This window comes from Myotis davidii, unplaced genomic scaffold (genome assembly GCF_000327345.1).
Source record: "Myotis davidii unplaced genomic scaffold, ASM32734v1 scaffold269, whole genome shotgun sequence".
Classification (NCBI taxonomy): Eukaryota; Metazoa; Chordata; class Mammalia; order Chiroptera; family Vespertilionidae; genus Myotis; species Myotis davidii.
The window spans coordinates 1,455,512-1,476,440 of record NW_006383008.1 but is presented as its reverse complement, the minus strand read 5'-3'; the positions used below and the strand labels follow the sequence as shown (position 1 = coordinate 1,476,440).

General features: G+C 35.5%; 2 protein-coding genes across 7 annotated transcripts in view; one reads left to right on the top strand and one right to left on the bottom strand.

Moving 5' to 3' along the window:
• The window catches only part of KLHL32 (kelch like family member 32), a 197,167-nt gene extending 192,470 nt beyond the window's left edge, over window positions 1-4,697 (top strand). For both annotated transcript variants that reach the window (XM_015557694.1, XM_006778235.2), the window contains exon 11: window positions 793-4,697. In XM_015557694.1, coding sequence (XP_015413180.1) covers window positions 793-954 — 162 coding nt within the window. In that variant the 3' untranslated portion in view covers window positions 955-4,697. The remainder of the gene's footprint in view (window positions 1-792) is intronic.
• Window positions 4,698-7,824: 3,127 nt separating this feature from the next.
• The window catches only part of MMS22L (MMS22 like, DNA repair protein), a 107,673-nt gene continuing 94,568 nt past the window's right edge, over window positions 7,825-20,929 (bottom strand). For 4 of the 5 annotated variants that reach the window (XM_015557696.1, XM_006778234.2, XM_015557695.1 and 1 more), the window contains 6 exons: window positions 20,022-20,191; window positions 17,208-17,416; window positions 13,996-14,159; window positions 10,422-10,518; window positions 8,771-8,938; window positions 7,825-8,085 (listed from right to left, as the gene is read on the bottom strand). In XM_015557696.1, coding sequence (XP_015413182.1) covers window positions 8,004-8,085; window positions 8,771-8,938; window positions 10,422-10,518; window positions 13,996-14,159; window positions 17,208-17,416; window positions 20,022-20,191 — 890 coding nt within the window. In that variant the 3' untranslated portion in view covers window positions 7,825-8,003. Of the gene's footprint in view, window positions 8,086-8,770; window positions 8,939-10,421; window positions 10,519-13,995; window positions 14,160-17,207; window positions 17,417-18,761; window positions 18,848-20,021; window positions 20,192-20,929 lie in introns of those variants that run through there. The other variant, XM_015557697.1, reaches the window with a different exon arrangement.

Sequence of the window (20,929 nt, the reverse complement as noted above, 5' to 3'; positions counted from 1 at the left end):
TGTGGCCCCACCCCATAACAAAGAAACAGAATTTCTGGAGGATGAGGCCTAGAAATCAGGATTTTAAAAAGATTCCCAGGTGATTCTAATGTGCAGCCAAGGTTGAGAACCACTGGGTTAGAGGGTGTTCAAATAGAGATAGATTAAGGTGTTTGGGGCTGGAAAGAACTTAATGGATTTGACAAATGAAATACAACCAACTTTCCTAATGAATATTCCTAGTACTAGTAAGATTGTCAGATTTGGTGAAATGTCAGCAGGCACAGACTAACAGAGACTCTCTTCCATATAAGAGATAGAACTCTAGGGTGAAAAGGAAATGATGAGAAAATTTCCAGAATCAATGGAACTGATTATGAATTTGCTACGAAGATGTCCTGTATATTCTGACATCCAGACAGAGCTGGATGTCACCAATTTTGAGAACAATGCTGGAAGGTCAATGTTGTTTTCCCCAGTTTACAACTTAGCATTTGTAACCCAACATATGACATCGCCTACTAACTAGTTTGAACATGTTATTTAAGCAGCCTAAGGATAATGCTAACTACCTCATCACTCTTCTGATTAAATTATTGTAAATATATACCTATATCTATATGTATACGCACAAGTATATAAACTCTAGGCAGGGACTTAGTACATATATTTGGTATTATAATGTAAGAAAAATAGCAATGGCTAAGGTATGGTTATGATGGCATAATTGAACTGCGGACTTCCTTTCATGTGTACACAGCTTTATTTTGAGCAGTCATGTCTGACATGCAGGCTTCTTTTCTTCCGTTATAGGTATTGGATGTAAGTAGAGAAGGCAAGGAAGAAGTATTCTATGGGCCTACACTCCCTTTTGCTTCCAATGGAATAGCAGCATGCTTCCTTCCAGCTCCATATTTCACATGCCCTAATCTTCAAACTCTTCAAGTGCCTCATCACAGGATTGGCACCATCTGAAAAGCCAATGCCCTGTGGATAACGATCACAAACAGGAGGAATTAAAAGCCTGACTTTTGGATACTGGGCATGAAAAGACTGAGTGCTCAAATGCTTCCTTGTCTTGTTTTATAGGTCTTATATTCAGATAAACATTAGAAAAAAAAAGAACAATTTTCTAAAATACATAACTGAAAATTCCCGTCAGCCTTTACAGTGTATGTAATGTACAATACAATAGCATATGTATGACTTCTTTGTTGTGTAGCTTAGTGCCAACTTAATGGTCCATTACTGTTCTATGGGTTATTAGAGCATTTTTTCTAACTAGTGCTGTCTAGGACAACATGACAGCACTAGTAAGTCAATTTATTTCCAAGTACTGTCATCATTGATTTCTAAAACACTTCAACACTCAATCCCTTTGCTACTTAAACCTGGGTTTGTAATTTTTCTTTAAAAATTTAACATTAGACAGCCCTATTCAGTAGAGACCCAGCATTATGACATCATGAATTTTTAAATGCCATAATGCATTTAAGTTAATATGACTAATAGAAGTACACTGGAATTCCAGTGTACTTCTATTAGTCATATTAACTTAAATTATCACAGAGTAATAATAATTACTCTGTGAGCTTGGGCTTAACTTTACAGAGCTTTAGTTTTCCAACTGTTTAAAAGGATAATTAGTGATTTCCATATCAATTTAGAAGAATGGCGTGAGGATTAGGCAAATGCACTGAAGTACTTCACCTAAGAAAAAAATGTTACTCAAATTCCAAGGTATTTTACTGTCTTAAGAATCTTGTACCAAACAGGGAGATTATTTTTGAATTTTAAAAATTACTAGGTAGAACTTCAAACACATGCTATAGAATAAATGATTCTAAAAGCAGGTTGAAAGAGATAATGCTAATTAGAAAAAAGGGACTTCACAAACCCAAAGAATCCTAAACTTGCACAAATCCTTGCCTCAAATAACTCTCTCAAACATCTCATTTAAATTCATTTATTGAAAAATGACATTTTATACTCAAAAAAATTAGCTGTACTAATTTTGGTACCATAAAGTGCTTTGACATAAATTTGAACCTAGAATCAGTAATTCTAACAAAAGTTTTTCCACTTTGTTAAAGGTTATGTCAATCTTGAGTGCTTGTGGGATTCTTTCCCATCACCAATACACATATTATTACCACTTTTAATAATGCATAAGGATTTTTTTAGGCTAGGTTTTTGGATCTGCTTTGTCCATAACCAAAAAGAAAACAACTCAATAATCAATTTGAACAAAGTCAACAAAAAAAAAATGTGTCTTCCCCTTTTCCTAATCTAAGTCACCTTTATTAAAAAGACTTCACTGACTTTTTCCCTAGACATAGTTTAATCATTCAGCAATCCTTGGCTTACAGGAAATTCTAATTATATTCATGTAAACACTTTAAAGATTTTTATTCTAAATACAGAATTCACTAATCTTATACATTATAAGATACCTAAAATATATATCTTCTTGCTATCCAGATTTAAGGGTGGGGTGGGGAGAGAAATTAGGAGTGAGAAGACAAAGTAAATTTTAAAGAACAGAGATTTAGTTTAGACAAAAATCCTTGAGAGTATTTGTACAGTTCTGAAAGTGACATAGATAAATTTAAATTTAGAAGGATGATAGATAATCTCTTTAAAAGGTGTAAACCATCTAAACTAAATTTTTAAAATGCCTTACCAGGTCAGGAAAATGTACAGCATTTCAGAATGTTTTCAACAAGGACCTATGCAAGAAATATTTGATTCATGAATTCTTCTACTTGACATATAGATTTTCCCTGTAGCAGTTTTACCTTATAAAACCATTAGTCTATTTGTAACCCCAGACCCTATATCCAACAAGTAAAAGGGAAATGGTCTAAAAATAAGTTTGTTTAATGGTAACTGAAGGCAGCCTACCTAAGAGTACTCTTGATTTTCTTCTGTGTGGATTTCTAACTATTCATTTTAAACAAATCAGTATCTATTGTCAAACTCTTCCATGGTGAACATAGTATTCAAATAATTGAACTCAGAATTTATAAAAGCTTTACATAATTTTCAGAAACTTTATAAACCCTTTATAAGTACAGCCCAACAACAGAAAACAAACTACTACATCTCTCCCCTAAAAAAGAAAAATAACGCAGAGATCACTTATAATTAGATCCTTTCCCTAAAATCATCAATAGTAAGAGCTAATAATAAGAAAAAAAACTATTTGGTCATTGAAACTATTCATATATTTTTCCACTTAAGTGTACTATTCTATAGCAATTCATCTTCTAGTTTCACTCTTTAAATTAAAGATCATATTGTTTTTATATTCAAATTATCAATGTGAATTTCCATAGATCACGAAACTTCCAACTATTTAAGCATCATTTCAGTATTTTACTTTTAAAAAGAAGCAGTACTACATAGATATTGGCAGTGTTCTTATGTGGGAGGAAAAGCCAGCAAAGATATGAATCTCTAAAATGTAAAATGCAATAAAATTCTTTGGGTCCTTAACATAATGCCAGTTAGGTTATGATTAAGGTACCTTTTATACTTCTCTTCATGCTTTCCTTGTTTAACTAGATGTATATTGTATTCCCTTCAGACACTGCAATAGCTGGAAAACTAGTGTTTTACAAAAGAGTATGAAAGCAATAGTATAAAATAGAAATTATTTTGGTTTTCAAGTAGTCAATCTGTCATAAAAAGGGAAGTTGAATAATCATAGGTACAGACTAAGTTAAATAAATACATTTTTATTACATATCCTTAATATATGCACAAAATAACTTATAAAAATGTTTATAAGAATGCCCAGAATTCTTCTAAAAGTACAATTTGCAAATGCAATAATCAAATAACTATTAGCACACCAAAACTTTAATAAGCAGAAAATGGTCAATTTCAATCATGTGGTACTGATTTTGGTAACTTTACCAATATATATCACAGAATCAAAATACAACTCTCATATGTTGTTAAATATGTAAAAGAATGTGCTACGTAGCTTCCCAAATCAACCACTTCACAAAGCATGTTATTTACATGGATAAACTATACACTAGACTGACAAGGCAATATTTTTAACCCTAGGAGGAGTAGACATCAGTTTTTGGAAAAATGTAAGGTTTATATAAAAAGTCTATCATTCAAAGAGCAGTGGTTTAGTACTGATAATACAGCATTTAGTGAAGGTCCTATGATACCTATCTTTATCTTCAAAACACAAGTGCTGTGTAACATTTCGTATTTAGGAAGGTAGGTTTCATACAGGCTTCTCCCAACTGCAGGGGCTTATCAAATTTCTGTGTAACATATAATCTTAACAAAGGGAACACAAAATTAAAAACTGTCAAAGTCCAGAACAGTACATGAAGACAGATCCATTAATTCCTTAAGAACAAAGTAGCTTTAAAGTTTTGTGATAGAGCCTGAGAGAGATAACAATGACAGAACATATACATAGTCTAATAACCCACAACTAATTATTTTTTTTATATAGATGCCCAGGTAGAAGTAGTTACACTTAAGAAGAAAAGAAAATATGCTAGGAATAAGTAAGGATATAAAAGTCTTCAACTATGAAATTCTTATGTAAATGAACTCAATATCAAATGTTTTTTGTATAGAGTCAATACTCCATTTTTTTCCTTCCCCATGGAAACATTAAATGTTCAATTAAAAACATTCAATCATGACCAAATCTGAGTGTCTAATAAAATCACTTCATCACACTGTTGTGCCTCAATCATCTTCTTTACACTCCATCTGACAGTGCACAGAAATTACTTGACTGGCATACTCTCAGAGTATAGAATGAACATGACATTCAGACAGTCTAAGACAGTCTAGTCTTCTGCCAGAGGTAAGTTTGGACAGAAAAGGTAGAGTCAGATGGCAGAAAGTCTGATTGAAGGATTTCACTGTCAGCTTACTAATAATGGGAAGTAAGTTGAAGGCCCTGAGCAGAAAAGTAACAAGAGGAAAGTACTACTTTAGAAACACTAATGTCAGAACTGTGAGAAGGATTAACTGCAGAAAAAGAGACCAGAAATAAGAGATTATAGAGCTCAATAGAAAAAATAGCCGAGATGCATGGAGTGGAAAAAAATAGCAAGAGCCTGTGCTGCTGATCAACTGAAAGTGGGAGCAACGAAGAATCCAAGCTGCCTCTGAAGTTTCACAGCTAGGAACTTGGGAAAACAGTGTATTACCTGGGTAAAAAATAAAGACAGGTAGACTGGAATATAAAGTGACAAGGGCAGCCTGATACGTTGCCCAGAGATTTCAGGAGGATCAAATTAGAGTGGTTTAGAGAGAAATTAGCCCAAGAAATAGACTTGAGAGAGAAAATTATAAGCTAGTGTTACCAATAGACTATAAGAAGAATGTTGAGGCAGAACAGGTGAAGAACCAAATCTTACCACTGGGACATGAAAAAAGAATGTGAAGGTGCTCTCCAAGTTCAGTACATGTAGGAAGGAGCAGTTTCCCTGAGGAAGGGATGAGAAGATAAATGAAAATGCAAATGCCACAGAGGTCAAAGAACATGAGAAATGAGGACGTACTTTCCTCATTTCACCAGAGGAGAGTGACTTACAAAACAAAAGGTAGAGGAGCAGCCTCAGAGATAATGGTACTTAGGGAAAAATAGATATTAAGGAAGCAGTTATAAGGTACTCTTAAGTCTGGGAATGGAAAAAGATAAGGTTATAGTAATGAGTGAAGGGCAACTGAAGATTTTTAGGAAAAGGAACTGAGTCAAATTTTTTCTTCAATTAAAGAAAAACAGCTTCTTCAAAATTTTCCATATAAATAAAAAACATACATACACCTGTATTGCTACACTTTTGTTGCAATTGATTTTTTAAGTATAAACTTTAGTTATTCTTAGTATCTACAGTTATTCACCATAATGCATGATTCACCAGCAGCTTTTCTGATCCTTTAAGTTTCATACTCTAAGGAGCAAGATTCTCAGATATAGTTATCAGTTTCCCTTGGAAAATAAAAATATGTAACCTATACATAAAATTCCTTTAAAAGCATCACTTTAAATAGATAAAATAGTTTAACAAGTCATTCTCATAATGATCATAATGAAAAGAAATTCATTGCTACGAAGTCTGTTAAGTGACCATAAAGAGACTTTCATTCATTTCATTGAAGTAATGACAGCTGATGGGGGGAAAACAGACCATTTGTATATTATGAAAACAGATACTTCTTTAGACTTCAGATTACAATTAGGAGAGTGCTATAAAATATATTTTGCTGATTGCAATACATTTCAATTTTAAAATACTTTTTGAACCAGAAAAGGATTGAAATGTTTTCTTGAAGGAATAGAACCACGATGAAGACCAGAGTCCCAGAAGAAAGGAATTAAGAAAACATTGCAAAAAAAGTAGGATCATTCAGAGGAACAAAGTTGAGAGGTTTTTTTTTAACCTTTGTGTATACATAATACAGTAATCATATCTGTGCATATCCAAACAGAATACAGGCCACCAAATATTTCACATACATTTTCCTACTGAATCTTATCAGAACATTGTAAAATAGAAATAGCAGTATTCTTTTTTTTTTTTCTCCATGAAGAAACTGAGGCTCAGAAAGGTTAAGTAACTTGCTCAAGATCACAAAGCAGAGCTAGGTTTGACAACCAGGTGGATCCCAAACACTAGGACTAGAGCTTTTTTACCAAATAATGCTTACTACAAAAAGGAGTCAAGAGCCCAACTGGTAAACAAATCTGGATGAGATTGTTAAAGAATTAAGAGGCAACAGCTGCTTAAAGAAACTAAACTGGTCCCCTATAAACATATAAGATGCCAAATTATAAGAGGCTCTAACTGAAGAATGAGGAGATAAATCAGTGGACTTCTCAGACCTCTTCAGTTAATTTGTAATATCAAGATTTTCCAGAGTATTATTACTTATCTCCTTATAGGTTCTTGTTTATCTTCTTCCTGATATATCTGTTAATGACAACTGTCAAAGAATGAGTAGGGAAAAACATCTGGCAACTGATGGAATCTACCTAAACAACACTGTTGGCTTAATTAAAAAAAAAAACTCACAAAAAAAACACATTTTATCTATACAATCATTTAGGCAGATTTTTGGTCTCATTCTTAGGTTTGGTAAGGGTTTTACTCATTAACTTGCCTCACACATTGTATAAAAAAAACACAAAAAAAACGGTTAACAAACAGTTCTGTCTCCTAATCCTTTTTCCCCTTCCAAAAACCTTACAAAGGTATCTTATTAGAACACTAGAGGCCCAATGCACGAAATTTGTGCAAGGGGCTTGGCCCTTGCAGCCACAGTGGCTGCCCTTGTAGCCCCAGTTTTGTCCGGAAGGTCATTCAGCTATCTGGTCTAATTGGCATATTATACTTTTATTATTATAGACTAGAGGCCCGGTGCACAACATTCATGCACTTAGGAGGGAGGTCCCTCTGCCCGGCCTGAGCCCTCTTGCAGTCCGGGACCCCTTGAGGAATGTCCGCCTGCCATGGAGGCGGGAGAGGCTCCCACTACCACTGCTGCGCTTGCCAGCTGTGAGCCCAGCTTCTGGCTGAGTGGCACTTCCCCTGTGGAAGCACAATGACCACCAGGGGGCAGCTCCTACATTGAGCACGTTATAGTGACTGGTTGTTCTGCTGTTTGGTCGATTTACATATTAGCCTTTTATAATATAGGATAACTCATAAAAATCTCAACAAACACAAACAAGTCCCAAGACATAGTCACATTACAGTAACAAGTCCATGGATCAACCAGTGATACTGCTATACACAGATAACACTCCCATTTAGAAAAAGTTTCTTTAATTTAGTTTCAGAGATTCCAAAAGATACTTAATGAACCTTTATTTACTTATTTATACATTTAGTATACTTACAAGTATGTAAGGAAAAAAATCCTAGAAAATAATTTTAACAGAACAGCATACAATTAATTAAAAGGGGTGAGAATGATGCGACCTGGGTTTGGATAGTTATAATTAATAAAAAAGATGAATCACAAACATATTAGTTGTTTTCATTTTCTAGTCTTTGCATCTCATCTTGTCCCACTTGTCCTAAGTGAGATAGAAGTTTGCTATAGGCTTTCCTGTGTAAGAGAAAAGAAGGCAGATAGATTTAGTTCCCTTTCATTACTTTTCATTTATGTATTTACAAATTGAACTTGCTTGACTCTGTATGTACACTCCCACAATGTGATTAAAGTACTTTGATTCCTTAACAAACTTTGGGACATATGAATTTCAGTATGAGGCTGACACCTCAAAAACAATCTCTTTAGGAACTACAGGCATATTTCCACAATGTTGCACTACCCTGAATATTTCAAGCACTATCCTCAGTTGGGTTATAAACCTATTTAAAAAAAGCCTTATCTATTTTTTTTACCAGAAACATTGTTATCTAATTGGGGCACTTAGCCTATTAACTGGATATACATGATAAAGTAGATACAGTAAACCAATCATCCTTTAAAGGACTGATATGCCACCATGGAATTTATACAAAAACAAGGCAAACAAGGCTCTACAGGCCACTTTGCCATGAGGAACCTGTGTTTTGCAACAGCAGCAGCACTGCTGAAATAGACGGCTTTCTAGGGTGGTCACTTTGAAAAGAACAATGTGTGGATGGATGTGTCAATCACAGCACTAAAACATGTTTCAATTAAATACATCTCATATTTTTGGGAATGGAAAACTAAGCCATTTCTAGAAAATGAATCTAGATTTTTAATCATGCCCCAAAGAACTTAATCAAATTATCAAACATACCTTTGTGTCATATTTCTGCCAAGGCCCCATTTCTGCTCTGAATCCTTCAGAGTCTGAGTGAGGGTAGGAATCAAGTGGATGACAACCTGCTGGTCCAATGCTGCTACTGTTTCTAAAATGCTGTAAATCTGATTATCGTATCTCATACCATAATCCTGGATAAAATGCCTGAAAGTAAATCAAGTTACTTAGGATTACTTCTGGGGCAATCAATTCCTCGGGCTGGTATCTATATGGCAATCAGCTATAGCCTAAACACAAGAAAGATCATTTCATGTAAGAATACTTTAAGAATCTAGAATTAAGAATAAGAAGAATATAACAGTTAAAAGTGAAGGGCAGGAATGGCTTATTTCTGTGTAAGCTAAGAAGAAAGCAGTGGCACCAAGAGGAAGAGGGAAGAGTTGGAATCCCAGGAGGGAGAATAAGGGGGACTTTTCTGCTATAGTCTATATGTTGAAATCTGGGAGGTAAAGATGTGGAAGAGACTAAGAGAAAAACAAGTCTGGCTTCCTAAATATTAAAAAATTTCTTCATATCTCTAGATAAACAAAACAATACTTTTATGAGGAAAGCAAGTTATTCATAATATATTTTATATTCTGGAATCAAACAAGAGACTTTAGGCCCATAGGAGACCTTTATAAATTAGAATTACATATTTTAACCCTAAAATTTCCACTCCCCCACCAAATAAAAGCCACCTTAATAAATTGTACATAACAAACATGCATCCTTTATTCATCTAAATTCTTTTTCCCCTCCTAGGGTTTTAGTTTTCACAAATCCATTATTTATTTCAAGTGCTCACAATTTGAATAAACTAGACACCTGATAAGTGCCAATTATGTGATGAGAACAAAAACTGAGGAATCAAAGATCCAACAAAGATGAAGAAAATGACTCTAAATTGCTTATTATGGCAGTGCTAGGGTAGAGATATGTACAATAAAGGTAAACTTGTAGAAACTGTGAGAAAGAAATACTTAAAATACTGCTCCCCCACCCCAAGCACAAGACAAAGGAAGCAAGGCAAGAAAAAAAAAAAAGTTCAAGTTACGTTGTTAGTCTTGTGAACAAATGACAGATCAAGTCCCACAGTCTATGCCTCACTAAAGAAAAGTAATGGAGGCTCCTGGGTCAACAGAATCTAAGCAAGCAAGAAACCCACGATGTGTATGTCTATACCGGATCCTGAGTAAATGTTGAGCAGCGCTGAAGGCCTATGCTCCTGTCATCATGACCCCACATTTCCCACTTTTTCCTCTTAAATACATGCAAGAATCTTCCTTATTAAATACACAGGTAATCTGAAGTAGCTCACTTACCTTTCTCTCTGGCACTTTGTATTTTATTTTATTTTTTAATATGGAACGCTTCACGAATTTGTGTGTCACCCTTGAGATTAGCCATGCTAATTTTCTCTGTATCGTTCCAATTTTAGTATATGTGCTGCCGAAATGAGCAAGCACCTGTACTTTTTTAATAAAACAACACAATGCAACAAAACTACTGCCCAAAATACAATAATTGAAATACTATAAACAAGTAGTAACACATTCTGTTTTGGATAATTAGTTATTTAAAAAACATGTTGGCTGTCAAATGGCTGGCAATAGTCTCCTTGCCAGTTGGCATGATTTCCAGTTACCTAAACACTGCAGTCAGCTGGGCGGCAGGTTCTCCTTCTGACCCCACTTGGCAGGTTTTCACCATACACTGCAAGTTCTCCGTGGCTAGCCTTTTAACTAGAAGGAAAAATTACAGCATTATACACGGTATCTGAATTGACCAGCTGGATCCTCATTTTTATAAACACGCTTGACTTAGAAAAATATGTTGCTTCTCAAAGTATGTATATGATTTCCTGTTATTTTTCAAAATGAAATCATTAAGAGGTTTTGTTTTCTTCAAAAGTGTATCTCCCAATCTATTTCCCTCTCGTTTTAAGAAAATATAAAAAGCTTAAGAGTCTATTTTCTACAACCTTATACCAGAAAAAATACATGTGAGGATAAGAGCCCATATTCAATAACACTGTCCCATCCCAATCCTGCAAGCACTATTACATACTGACAAAAGTATTATTAAATCAGCCTTTAATAATTCAGCTGATTTACAGGCGAGCAGATTTTTTAAAATTCAAAAGCCTACTCCTCCCATGAACAAATACATAAGTAGCCAATTAGAATCCAACAACTTACCTTCACTTAAAATTAGTTGAAGATACATATATTAAAATCAACTATATTTGATGCTATCTTCCTTTCAAACAGCAAAATCACAAAAGGACATCTGTATTCTTTAAATAATTAATCAAATCCTCTAAAATTGCATATTTGTACATGAAGTTTTTTTTAAAATATATTTTATTGAGTTTTTACAGAGAGGAAAGGAGAGAGAGAGTTAGAAACATCGATGAGAGAGAAACATCGACCAGCTGCCTCCTGCACACTCCCCACTGGGGATGTGTCCGCAACCAAGGTACATGCCCTTGACCGGAATCAAACCTGGGACCTTTAAGTCCGCAGGCCGATGCTCTATCCACTGAGCCAAACTGGTTTCGGCATGAAGTTTTTTTAAAAAAAAATCAAAAACCAATGTAGAAAGTGTTTCCTACAGATAGAATAGTTAGATCTTTTTAAAAAATCCATTCTTATAATCTCTTTCCATTGGATTGTTCAATCCTTTCTGTTATTGTCACTATTGAATAGTTGGAGTTACATCAATCTTTTTACATTTTGTTTTCTAAATGTCTTGTGTTTTTTATTCCTCTACTATTTTGAAGTCTTTATTAAAACCAGTATTTGATTGCTCTCAATGGCAGCTTCCATTGCCTTCTTTTTTTCTTCAGTTAATGGATCACACTTCTGATTGTTTGTGTCTTGTAAATTTATTTTGTTGGAAAACTGGACATTTTTTAGTGAAGTCTACTTCTTCTTCCTTCTTCCTGCTCCTGTGTGAAACCTCTAAAACTGCTCCTCAGGTGGTGTAACCTTAGGTGTGCCCAGTCTCCATCGGAAGACAATGGCTGTGACAGTGTTCTCTTTGACTGTCCCTTCCCATGTTGACACCAGCTGTTAAGCTCCACTAATTGCTGGCTGATTATGCCATTATTTTCAATAATGCCCTGGGGCATAAAGTGCTTCATTGACTGATCTAATCCAGTTCAGGCTTTTTAAACAGGATAAAACACTGAGATCAGTGTCTGAGATCTGTTCTGACCCAAGGGCTCTAATCAGTTGTCCCTTTCACCAATTCTCACACCAAACTGACTGGACTACAGATTATTTTATAGTCCAGTGAGTCCATTATTCTCCTACCTTTTGCCTTTCATCACAAATGCACTGTTTTTGACAGTACCCTTAGGTTTGAACTTTTTCACACTGTCACAAATGAAATCAGTTCTTTTGGGAGAGACTCAGAGTTCCAGGCACAATCTCACAGGCATGGCTCTGGTGCTGGGACAGAGACAGCTACTTTCTGAGTGACACACCCACTTTAGGAGAAGAGCGCTGTGGAAGGAGGGACAGCTGCACCAGGTCCCCTCAGCTTGCTTCTCTTGGCATGCAGCCTCTAAGCTGCAGCAAGAATGGTTGGCACCCCTGTATTCTCAGTGGTGTCGCACTCAATGTACTGCAACCATCCCTAAAATTAATTGGTTTATACTAGATAACAAGAGGCAAAATTCACCTTCCAACCTATGGTCTTCTTCATAATAAATATTACTATCATCAAAATAAGAGGCTAGCTAAAACTTTATACTATCTATTGTCTCAAGAAATTTTATATTGCACAATACAACAAGCATTCACCGAAATTAAAAGTATGTACAAATTTTCAATGAGGACAGAATTTCTAAAGAAAAGTCTGGGGCACATCTGGGCATTCTTCAGGGAAGGGATGTTACTATGAAGTAAGGGCATTCTAAATTAACAGAACATAACATTTTCCACAAAACCAAGCTTGGGAGCAGAAAGAATATTTTTAATTATTAAAATGAGGATTAAACGAATTATGCATACAATATTTGAGATAAAACAGAGCATTACAAAGAGGTGTCTGAGCTTTTAGCTACCACTTTGGGCCCTGCCCTCAGATTCCTGAGGATACATACTATACTCACCTATCATAGCAGTTACACATACTTAGGTAGAAGCATTAGAGAAGACCTGCCCTGAACAAACACATTATAATGATACACACACACACACACACACACACACACACACACAGCCTTCTATTTACATTTTAAAAATTCTTTCAGGATAGAGCTATGGCTATTATTCTGCATATTTCTAATAAGCTTATTAAAGCATGCTACTAACAGTGGGCATTAAATAAATGGTGTTTTAAAGAGATCACTGGCAGTAAGGCTGGTGACACTGAAAACAAAAGGAATAGGATCAAAGGATCCTTAACAGGTTTACCAAAGAAATCAGCTTAGATCTTCCAGCAGAAACCTGAATAGGAGAAGAGAGTGTGCTGACTTCTCCCAACTTAATATTTAACAAGATATCCTATCTAATGAAAGACAAAAAAGGTAATTGACTGAGCCTTCGCTATGCTTCCCATTGGCTAATCAGGGCAATATGCAAATTAACTGCAAAGAAAGATGGTGGTTAATTTGCATACATAGGCGCCAAGCAATGGAGCGAAGCTGGCTGGCCCCTGAGTGAAGGCCAGCATGGCGAGCGGAGAGCCAGCCTCCACCACGCCCCCGGGACCCGCACGCAGTGAGCAGGGAGGGGCTTAGCTCCCCTGGTGAAGAGCGAAGGCCTGGGTTCTAGGCACCAGAGGAAAACTGGTGCCAGCAGCCAGGGGAAGGGGCCCCCAAGGGGCCCCAGACTGCGAGAGGGCACAGGCCGGGCTGAGGGACCCACCTGAGTGCACAAATTTTTGTGCACCAGGCCTCTAGTATTTAATAATTGGAGTCAGATTAACAAATATTTTTTAAGAGCTTAACAAGTCTAATCAGAGGAAGTAGCACCTCACTAAATTATTTGCCTTGGGAAAAACTAAACTAAACTAGACTGAAACATGTCAATATTTAACCATTTATCATGCTCAACCTCAGCTATTGGCTGGAGTTTGTTCTTTAGCCATGATAAATACAAACTGATATATAACATAAACAAATACTTTTGTAACTATCAACTTAACTGATAGGAATGAGTACTTTCAAATTGAACAGAAAAGTATAACAAACACAAACTCAAAATCACCTTGGGATTCACTAACCAACACCAAGCATTTTAAGACACCAGGGAGGAGTTGTTCAACTTCAGAAACGTCCATGTTAGTTTCTTTGAAGAGTTGAAGGATAAAAGCCAGAATGGATGCTAAGCGTGGAGGAAGCAAGATCGGTTTACTCTCCAAGTAGGATTTCCTGAAAACAAGTACAATTTTGTTTGTTTTTCTGTTCAAAGTTTCAACAGAGCAGAATCAAATGACATATACTTTATAGATATTGGCAAATTTTACCTCCCACAAATTAATAAAGCAAAATTTATAAAAAATATGTATATTTTACCATACACAGAATGTTAAGAAGCAATGACTACACATTCTTTTGGTGTGCTATAAGGGCCAATGTTAAATATAGACATAAACTAAATTTAAAGCAACCTGGTCTTACAATGAACTTAATCAAAATCCAAATAAAAATGTAATTGTTAATTTCTTTTCTTTCCACTATAATAAGCCTGAACTCCTATACCAGCTCTTTAATGATGCAACCTTTATGCCAAATTTGCAAAAATAAATCTCTCCTTACATTCATTTAGGGATTTGGGAGGGGTCTCCCCTTACCCCCAGTTCAATAAGAAGACTGTCCTGGGAATTAGCTTCCAACTCTAGTTTTACCTCTTTCCTTCCTTTTGGAAGTAAAAGAATCAGAGAGGTAATTTAGGATTTAATATCTTCTCTCAAAGCAGGACACATTTTAGCATTAGAATTCATCTGAGATCATCAAGGTAATTTATCTGTCTCATGTGTATATCTCTACCTCTTAGAACAAGTCTTGGCTCCTAACAGGTGCTCAGTGTACATTTGTTAGGTGAATAAATGAAAGTGGGACCGTTCACTTTCTAAAAAGTCTAGACAATGAAAAATTGTCAAATGCAGCAAAATCTAAGCTATACATTTATATATATATATATATATATTTGCAAAGCAATAATAATAATTTGCCAAAAGGAGGCATAGAAATCACTAAGAATTATAAACCCCATAAGATCAGGAACTATCTCTTCATCATTTCTACTCCATATAGTGGCTTCCAACAAATTTCACATATAAGAAGATTCATTCATTTTTTGAGAACAAGGGTTTTGTCTTTTTTTGCTCATTGCTGAATTCCCAGTGCCTAGAAAAGACGTTTAATAGGTACCTATATTGTACCAGGTACAAGTCTAAGGACAAGAATGTAAAGTGAAGTAAAATATGGTCTCTGAAAGCAAGGGGCTTGGTGTCCAGTGAACAAGCTGGACAAGAAAAAAAAAGGCTATCATGATATAGTGTGATAGGTGCTTCAAATAATAAGTCTAGGAATTCAGAGGAATTCCTAGGAATTCTCAGGAATTCAGAGGCAGGAGCCCTAACTAATACTGGGAACTACAGGAGTAAAGAAGCACGCAATGGAAGAAGGTGTAGGAGGAAATCTCTCTTTCCTGAGTACTTTAAAAAAAGAAAAATGAAAAAGGAATTGTTATATTTTGGGTCATCAACTAGAAATCATGAGAAAAATGTTTTCACAGACAAATAGGAAATTCAGCTAAGCAGCCGGGGTCTTCAACACCGGGTTTTTAAAACAGTTCTATGATTTCAAGGATTTAACTTCACTTCAGCATTTGTCATTGGGTTTATACTTAAACTACTTATACACTGTCTCACACACAGTGGTAGAGTACTAGTACCATCTTGATGGGAATTCAGATACAAGTAAGGCAAAATATGACAATTTTGAGAATTGAATCCTACAGAGCAGATGACTTCAGATGGGAAGAAACATCATGGTACACTGACATGTTAGGTGTAGGTCTTATAATGACTATGTGGAATTTAGTCCAGATGGATGCCATTTTATGGAGAAAATGCTGTAACATAAAGAACTACAAAGCATTTTGGAGGGGCAATAATAAACCAATCTCATTAGAGTTTGTATAAGATGCCATGGAAAAGCTAGTGACAGATCATGTATGGAGTTTATTCTATAGGCAAAGAAGAAGAAAAAAAGAGCAAATGAAGGTCTGGGGGCAGGAAAGTGTCATAATGGAACAATATTTCAGAAAAAGTAATCTGGCGGCACTATTTTGGCTGGGCTGAGAGAAAAGCTGAGATAGTGAAAGTAGTTAGGAGATTCTGGCAGTAGTCTAGGAGGTATAATGTGATAAGGAAAGAGAGATGTGAAAAGAAGGGAAGGAAACAATCATTTGCCAGAGGATGGCAAAGGGGAGGGAACAAAACTATAAAGCTTCCAAACTTGAGTAACAGAACACTAGGAACACAAAAAAGAAAATGGTGGGAGAAAGAACAGATTTTAAACATGGAATTCTGCAAAGAGGTGATGGATAATATCAATTTATTAAAAATATCAGGTCATTTAAAAAGAGAAAACAAATGTTAGATAAGAATATATAGCACCATAGTATCTTAAGCTTTAAAAACTGACTTCACATGAAGCTAAATACTTTATGAAGGCAAAGAAAAGATAATTCTATTATTGAATCTCCTAATGTGGTAGTTAAAAGGTAAGAAGTTTAGTAGAAAGCCTTAGAAGTTTCATTTATTCATTTGCCTAATAGTAACACTGAGTTATTAGATAGAGGATAGGCTAACAAAATAGTACTTCATATGGCTTCCTTTTTCATACTAGCAATCATATTTTCATTTATTTATTATCTTTTATAAAATATAATTACTGTATTGTATATAAAATACTAGTAGTTTCTCTGATAAAAAAAAACTAAAATAAATATCTACACCTTTAAGACATATATAAGAAAATAATTGTTCTGTAGAAAAAACAAGCAAAAAGCATTGTCTTATCCCAGCAGGTGTGGCTCAGTGGTTGAGCTTCGACCTATGAACCAGTAGGTCACGGTTTGATTCAAGGTCAGGGCGCATGCCCAGGATGTGGGCTCCATCCCCAGTAGGGGGCGTGCTGGAGGCAGCCAATCAATGATTCTCTCTCATCATTGATATTTCTCTCTCTCTCTCCTCCTTACTCTCTGAAATCAATAATATAAATTTTTTAAAAAAGCATTGTCTGCGTATGTAAAAATCATTTTAGTAAAATCTTAGATAATGCTTCTCAGAAAAATTCTTTTTCTAAACTATTATTTTAACAGAGGCCAATAGTTTTTAAATGCTTTGTTTTTTTTCAATAGATATTAATAAATTATAAATACAGCTTATTTTTAATATTTAGAGGTACCTTATGACTTGTACAATGCATTTCTTTAGAGATGGCATCAGTGCAAGAGTGGCCGAGTTTCTCAATGCCAACAAAACAGGATGTTGTCCAAGATCTAAAACATGTTGTGGTGAAGCTGGAAGAAACCGCCTAATATACTGCTCAATAACATTCCCCAGCAATTGATTCAAATAGGCATTTTGAGACTGACCGCACACGATACACATGCCCTATGGGAGGAAAAGAAAACAAATAAACAAACAAAAAAACCCAAAGAAATATCAAAAGGTAAAAAAACATTTAGGAACTTACTAATTTAGTCACCTACATTAATACTCATGTCTGAATTAATAGCTTATCTCAACCAACAAGGACACCACCCACTATCAATAGATAATGTTTGTATGAAGTTAAGGGAGTTGCTAAGCTTGGTAACAACCCTGCTGTGGTATCTAACACCACATACTTGTCTTTGGGGCACAAATGAAGCAGGAAAGAAATGTAGGACACAAAGGAAGCTTCCTTCTTCTCATCCTTAGAAAACTTGACCACCACACTCATCAACGGCATATATGTGTATTTACCAAGTTATAAAGCATATTTTAGGGCAGTTTTTAATATAGGGCACTCATCATTCACAGTTATCAGAGTAAGACAAAACTTATGCTAAAAATCTTCCATGTTAATAAAGGTGATACATTTTTTTAATTAACAAAAGGAGAGAAATGCAGATTATGAGTTAGTATAAATTTATTTTGAGGTTTTCATTTGTCAGTAACTGTACCATGTGACTTATATTCATTGTTTCATTTAATTAACCACTGAGTTAGTATTACTGTAGGTCCAATTTTATAGCTGAGGAAACTGGTTTAGGAGTTAAGAGCTTGATCAAGGTCATACAGAACTCACAATGTTATACTGCATGTCTGTTGACGTAATCCTCCCTTTTTTATAAAAGTTAACAAAGTACTTTCATATGGATTATAGTATTTGATCATTACAAACATAATTAAACCAATACTCTGGGAAACAAATTTTTTTCTGTCAATATTTCTAAATATTCCCTATTACTAAGTATAATCACCAACACAATAAATTATGATCTAAAAGTTCATTTATAATTTGGTATTTTGTGATTCACAATGTTTTATCCCCAGAGAAATAATTAGAAATGTTTTTGTCTACATTTTAGCTAAAAATATTTTCCTGATAAGAAATTTTAAAAGGTTATTATTTGTAATGAAAAATAGCCTAGAGCTGTTAAAACACTAGCAATTAAATAAACAATTAAAAAAAAATAATGGGCATTCCCTACCCCATTTCTTCCATGTTTTGTTTAAGAAAAAGCATATTAAGTCAGAAGATGAAGTACTAAATGGATACATTTTGAAAATTATGAAGGAAAGACCAGGATACCTTTAAGAAGTTAAAGCTATAGATCCAAGTCAATTCTGCCAAATGGATAATTCAACAAATTTTTCAATTTACAACTTTGGAAGTTTATAAGAGTTCTTATTCAAGATACACTTTTGGTTTAAGAAGCCACATGGAACAAGCATATCAGACTCTCCTGTGGTCTACAACTCCCCTCCCTGCATCTTCCCCTCTGGATTGGCAGTGGTTTATCTTGCTAGCAGACACCCTATACTCTGCTTTAAATGCTATTTTGAATATAAAATTAAAAAGTCAACTTAAAATGTCTTAGAAATAATAAAAATATGTTTAAAAAATCCAACTGTGGAAGAGACTGCTTATTACCTAATCAAAATCCATTCTGCCTCAGCTTCCTTGCTAAGGCCCAAATTAAGAAGCACTTACCTTTATTATCAGACTCTAATGAATAACAAAGTACAGCCTAGTCCTTTCTCCTGCATGATAGATCAATATTTCCAAGTGCCAGCTGAACACCATGACCTAGATATTCCCAGCATCTCAAATTGAAGCTCTTCAGAAAGCCTTACCTTCATCCCCATAATATCCCATTTCAGCAGCACCACCACCTACATAAGCAGCCACTGTGGAATCTAGAAAGTATTCTATTTTTTCTGCTGCTCCATAGTACTTAACTTAGCAAGTCTTTCTGACTGGAGCTCCTAAATGTTTCTGAAATTTACTGAGCACTATACCTACTGCCTTAGTTCAAAACCTTCAGATAATGTATTCCTTACTGCCTTCCAAATCTCCATTCTAAGCTCTGCACCAACTACCTTGGATACTGTCACCAGAATCACCTTGTTAAAATGGAAATGTATGTCACTCCCACTTCTCTAGAAACTCAAAATCCATCAATAGCCCCCTGTAAAAGAAAAAGTCCAAACTTATTAGCATAGATATAGAAAACCCCCATTATGTGGCTCCTCCTATATGAGTGTCTAGCCCCCACAGAATTATTTGCTTTTCCCCAGTGTGTCCTATTTCTTATAAAAACCATGCCCTTCCCATGCTGTTCCCTCTGACAAGAATAGAACTTCAGCTCCTACCCACTCTGCTCTTTGACAAACAGTATCCTGCACAGTATCTTCTCTCACTTCTCCCCATCCCAGTCTGGGTGATAGACAGAGGAGGCCTCTCAGAAAAATATGGAGCATATTATTATAAGTGTCTATGGTAATCAGCCTCCTCCTGAATTTTAAGCTTTTTGATGGTGGAGATTTTGTCTTTTCCATCTTTGTTTTCAGAGCGAAACACAAAAAGAATTAAAATCATGCTAAATGGAAGTGCCCCATGTACACACATACATTGAAATGGCAATGCAGGGTTTTAAAATGTGCCATTAGTAAGCTGCTTTAGGACATTTTTTTTTTTTTTACTTTTAAGCAGCCACACTTACTATACCTGGAGATACAAAGGCAGGCTCTTTTGAATTGCAGTCAACAGAGGTGCAGGCAGCTCCTTCTCTTGCAGTAACACTGAGTGCGGCAGCAGTAAACAATCTATGATCCGGAACAGTAATTTTTGGGCTTCAGAGGTAGCAAAGATCTGCGCCCAGGATTTAACAAGAATTCCTAACAGAGAAGAGCAGTAACAGCAGCTATGGTTATCTTCTAATTAGAAAATTTTGTCATTACCCTAAAAATTGATATTTAAAGCATATGGGAGATATTAAAGTAGGCTCTAGGGAGAAACATTTAGTGTGAGTCAAAAAAATCTTGTCTAGTCATGTATTTCACCAAAAAGACAAATTTTTCTCAAGAGTTCTGGGCCAGGAAAAACACAGATTTCCTGAGCAACTAACTGATATTTAATACATACATACACATGCATACACATACACATGAACACATGTACACATACTACATGGAATGGGATTTGGTTATACATTATGTGTATACATAGCTTGAATGTTGCAATTAATAAGATTTATCTTTGCTTTGGCTAATAGGAAACTCAGGCAAACACAATCCAACTTCAAGAACACTGTGAGATCATACACTGTTTTCATGTGCATACTTACTTGTCCCTGAGCTTCATCGTGCACTCCACATTTCTTTTTTTATACCCTTATTTCCTTATATTTTTTATTAAAGGCAAAGTGCATAAAATTCATGCATTTTATGGGGGGGAGGGGGGAAGAGTGTCCCCTCAGCCTGGTGTGCGCCCAGCCTGCAGTCAGACATCCTTAGTGCTGCCGCAGAGGTGGGAGAGGCTCCTGCCATCGCGGTTGTGCTCACCAGCCATGAGCTTCTGGCTAAGCAGCGCTCCCCCTGTGGGAGCGCACTGACGACCAGGGGGCAGCTACTGCA